The 4304-nt window shown below is 47.1% G+C and overlaps 1 protein-coding gene across 1 annotated transcript; it reads right to left on the bottom strand.

The window, feature by feature from the left end:
- Positions 1–1319: 1319 nt before the first annotated feature.
- On the bottom strand, positions 1320–3165 carry LOC116253894 (pathogenesis-related genes transcriptional activator PTI6-like). Its single transcript, XM_031628884.2, has one exon. The coding sequence runs from the start codon at positions 2510–2512 to the stop codon at positions 1601–1603; it is 912 nt and encodes a 303-aa protein (XP_031484744.1). The 5' UTR covers positions 2513–3165; the 3' UTR covers positions 1320–1600.
- Positions 3166–4304: the final 1139 nt, after the last annotated feature.

Here is a 4304-nt window from a genome sequence, read left to right as displayed (position 1 = left end):
CGTTCACTGGTTGGTATCCACAGCACATCACATGATTAGTCCTAACTATTGGGGCACCCTAGTAGGTCCAGTATTTATGTTTCATGCTGCTCTTAATTGGACCATGTGGTTGGATGACTAAAAGGGAAAATGGATCCAAACCTTTAGTTGGTAAACCTTACCATCTGGAGCATAGCTACCAGCAGATGCAAGATGTGGAAAGCGACATGCGTAGCGAAGTCGGGGGGGAAAAATAGATACAAGGTTTCCAATTAATGTGAAAGAAAAATAACTTCAGAGTTTCTATCAAATCTAACTCTTACTTACATAGCCAAGTATTAGGGCTATACACAAGCCGAATCGAGCTCGAGCTCGATGGAATGGGCTCAAGCTCGACTCAACTATACATCATTGAACTCGACCTGTCTTTTAACTGGTCAACTTGTTTAACTATGATGAACCCATTTTATGTAGTTGAGGAGGTTTGAGTTTAGAGTTTTTACTATTCAAACTTGACTTGCTTAACTTTTCAAGTATTAAACTCGACTTTACAAACTAGTCGAGCTCGATTCAAGTTTTTTTGAGCAAGTCCGAGTCAAACATGAGTTGGCTGGACTTGTTGTGCAGTCCTACCAAATGCATTTACCAAATCCAATTAACTTAATTTGGTATACAAAAAGTGGAACCGGGTTTAAAGTTTATTTAATTTATTACATGGGATCCGGTTCTAATGTAAGCCTTTATCGAAATATCCCTGGCCAAACACGACTCCTGGTGATTCTTTTTCTCGTGTGTTACGTGTCAGTCTGGTATCCGTTGAAGAGAATTTCCTGGCGGGGACCCACCTGATAAAGACCGGGATCCCTGGCGAAGATCCTAAGCGAGATCTCTATGGACCACGTGGGGCGAGAAGCAGCCGTCGATGATCCCCCCCCGTTACGTCTGCTCCGACCAGGGGCAGTTGAGGCTGACCCGCTCTCATCCGGAACCAGATTACAATAATGCCCTTACTCCTCCACTCCGCCCGAGTGCTTGACCGACCGCCTATTCCCGGCCGCGCTTTAACGTGCACCATGAGAGCGACGTCTCGTGGACTCCGTGTCGGACCACAACTGGCATCCATTAGGAGTTTTCGGTAATTTGCCGTATGGAGTGACGAACGCCTGAGCGGGGGCGTGACGTCGGGGCTTGCATCTGAGCCGTCCGATGGGTCGAATCAGTTGGGACTTTTTTGTGGGCTTCAGAACAAGCGAATCGGATCGATCGAGTTTCGATTTTCAACGGTCCGACTCGTCGTCTCTCCCTTGGGAGCGATTCGGTCTGGTGAATGCACGCTGGGATTACTTACTTTCCTCTTTTTTCAATAAATACGAAATCCACTCGACGGGTTACACTTGCTCATTTTTACTTGGTTTTACAACTTACGTTACACAAGATGGGAAGGGAGAACAAAATAGGCCACAAAATCTGCCCGGGAGTTTTCGCCACGTTGCAGCGCCGACGGAAGAGGACAAAAAGCGGAGGGCCGAGGGGAACCGTCGCGGAGCGGGAACGCCCATCCCACGGCTAAAACCCAAAACCCCGAAAAATGAAAAAAGGAAAAAAAAAAGAGGGAAAATCTTCAGGAGGGAGGGATGAAATCGCCGATCTGGTGGAGGAGGACGTCGTCCAGGTCGCCGAAGTTGTCGTCGTCGTCCCGCCACTTGCTTGCTCTCCAAGCCACGTCGGAGAAGAACGGGAGCGACCAAGAGAGGGCGTCGAAGCCGCACGCGAACGGCTCGAACTCGGGGCAACCGAGCTCCGATGGGACGGCGAGTTCGAACTCGCCGCATGGCCCGCATCTGAGCTTTGACGAGACGGTAGCTTCGTACTCGGCTGACCCGAGCTCTGAAGAGGCGGTCGGCTCGAACTCAGCTGACCCGAGCTCCGAAGAGACCGTCAAAGACTCCGAGTCGGAAGGGAGCTTCTCGAAGGGCGCAGAGTCGCCGGCGGATGGCGGGAGGACGGACGTCGGTGAGGAGACGGAGGGAGTCAGGGGCGTCATCGTCTTGGAGAAGTTCGTGACCGCGTTAGGGCCCTTGAGCCTCAGCGCCGCGTCGTCGTAGACGATGGCCGCCTCCTCCGCTGTGTCGAACGTCCCGAGCCAGAGACGCTTCCGGCGGGTTGGGTCTCTGATCTCGGCCGCCCAGCGGCCCCACGGCCGCCTGCGGACGCCACGGAACTTCTCCTTCCTCGTCTGTTCCTTTCCCGGCGCTTGGCGACAGAGTTCCGCCAGCCTCCGCCGCTTGCTCGCCGGGGCCGGAGCCGGCGGGGCTGCAATATTGATCTCGAGCACGTGCTTCTTGACACGTAGCCTGCAGACGTGGCCGTTCTCCTCGTCGCTCGATGAGTCCGTCGCGTCCACGTCGTCGAAGAAGACCCGGACGACCTTAGGCCTGATCCGGCTGCCGGAAGTCGAGGCCGTCGGTCTCTCGCCGCAGAGACCCCTCCGGCGACTGTCCTGCCGTCCGTTCGCTGCCGGAAAACTCGTCATACCGTCGAGGATCCCTCTCCAACATGAAAAGCGAACACCAGTAGAATCAAAGCCTGAGGCGGATTCACTGACTAATCCAGCGTCACTCCGGCGCTTTAAAACCCTGCAAAACCCCTTCACAAAAAAAATATATTCCGACTTCTTCTTTTCCCTTCAACCGTCTGGCAAATCCCCCAGGGTTTATCTTGATCAAGGGAAGCAAGTCAAAGCTACGGCTTTCCCTTCTTCCTCCTCCTGCTGCCTTCCAGTACGGCTTTAAACGGAGAAAATTCACAGTCAAGAAAGTTCTCGGAAATCGCCAAAAAGGCTACCGGTCGGCCCCGTGAGAGGCTCTGCTTTTGCAGATCTTAGGCTCCTTCGGACCCTAGGGGAGGAAAAAAAGAGAGAAAGGAAAGAGGAGAGACCTTTTAGCATTATTCTCTTCCCTCGAGATCCTCACAAGAAGAAAGAAAGATCGAAAAGGATAAAAGTTTTGAGTGGAGGGGATTTCTCTCCAGAAAGGAAGCTAATCCGACGACCTGAAGACGGTCGGCCGGTAAAATTCCGACGACGACGCTTATCGGATCTTTCCAAGTAGTTTCTTCTTCTTCTTTTTTTTTGCTTCTACAGTGAAGATGAAGAAGGAAAAAGGAAGGAAGAATGAAAAGGAAAGGGAGGGGGAGAACGGGATTGCGGGAGGGAGGGGAGGGGAGCTTTATAGGCGCGCGATCCGTTGGGGGGCGTGGTGCCAGCTGAGTCAGTACGAACTTTTCACCCCGCCTATTTGATCGGCGCGTTACTCGCCAAATCCTCGCTGATATAGTGATCTTACGGTTCTCACTCTAACGTCCTGGACGGGAGTGAGAGTGTGAGACTGTACACACACTTCTTCGTCAAGACTAAAACACCCTCCACTAATTACCCTTCTTTCAACCCTACCACTGCCAAGGTCCCAGCTTGTATACACTATACAGAATACCCAAGTGTCTTGTATATTTATATATATAAGGTAAAATGCTCTGGCCATTCAAAGGTGCTTAATCAAATACATTAGACGCATGTGATCAAACACACCTTTAGATTCATTGTATCATAAGGTATGTGTATATACAGAGGCGAAGTCAGGATTTTTTTCAGGGGCGGGTCAACAGTCTGATTTCTGGATTCGAGTAGGATCAAACTGAATTCTAATACAAAAAATACATTACGCAATTAAAAAATATTATTTTTTTAATATAAAAGAAAAAAATTTCATTGGCTATATATATATATATATATATATATATATATATATATATATATATATATATATATATATATATATATATATATATATATATATAGAGAGAGAGAGAGAACATTCAAACCAAGTGGTTAAGAGAACAAAACATGAACATTGTAATAATTTTAACATCAAAAATTCGACGTTATAATAGGTGTTAATTTTTAATTATTAAGCAATGCATTTAAGCTTAAAAAATGACCAACTTAATATATGTTTTCTGCCCAATCATTCTTAACATCAATTACAGACTTTATTTGGGCGACATGCCTTAAAGTCTATTTTGAGGCAAAATATAAAATAGTATTTAAAATATATTTGGATGGTCGCCAAAAAGTAGATTTATAAGAAGGCAAGTTTTGACATAATGCCGTTTTTAAATGGAAGTGAACAACGAAAAACTCGTTTTTAAAAACTTTCGTACAAATACAACTAGAAAATTATATTAATGCAAAAAAAAAAAAAGTTAAAGTAGAATGTAGTTTTTAGCTCTAACCTGAGAGTGGCCCACAGAAATAGAAAGTTACTAAT

The sequence above is a fragment of the Nymphaea colorata genome, chromosome 5 (genome assembly GCF_008831285.2).
Source record: "Nymphaea colorata isolate Beijing-Zhang1983 chromosome 5, ASM883128v2, whole genome shotgun sequence".
Lineage (NCBI taxonomy): Eukaryota > Viridiplantae > Streptophyta > Magnoliopsida > Nymphaeales > Nymphaeaceae > Nymphaea > Nymphaea colorata.
The sequence above is the reverse complement of the archived record's forward strand: the minus strand, read 5'-3'. Positions and strand labels throughout refer to the sequence as shown.

Excerpts from the sequence above, each read along its gene's own strand:
- LOC116253894 (XM_031628884.2), bottom strand. The coding sequence starts at position 2,512 with ATGACGAGTTTTCCGGCAGCGAACGGACGGCAGGACAGTCGCCGGAGG.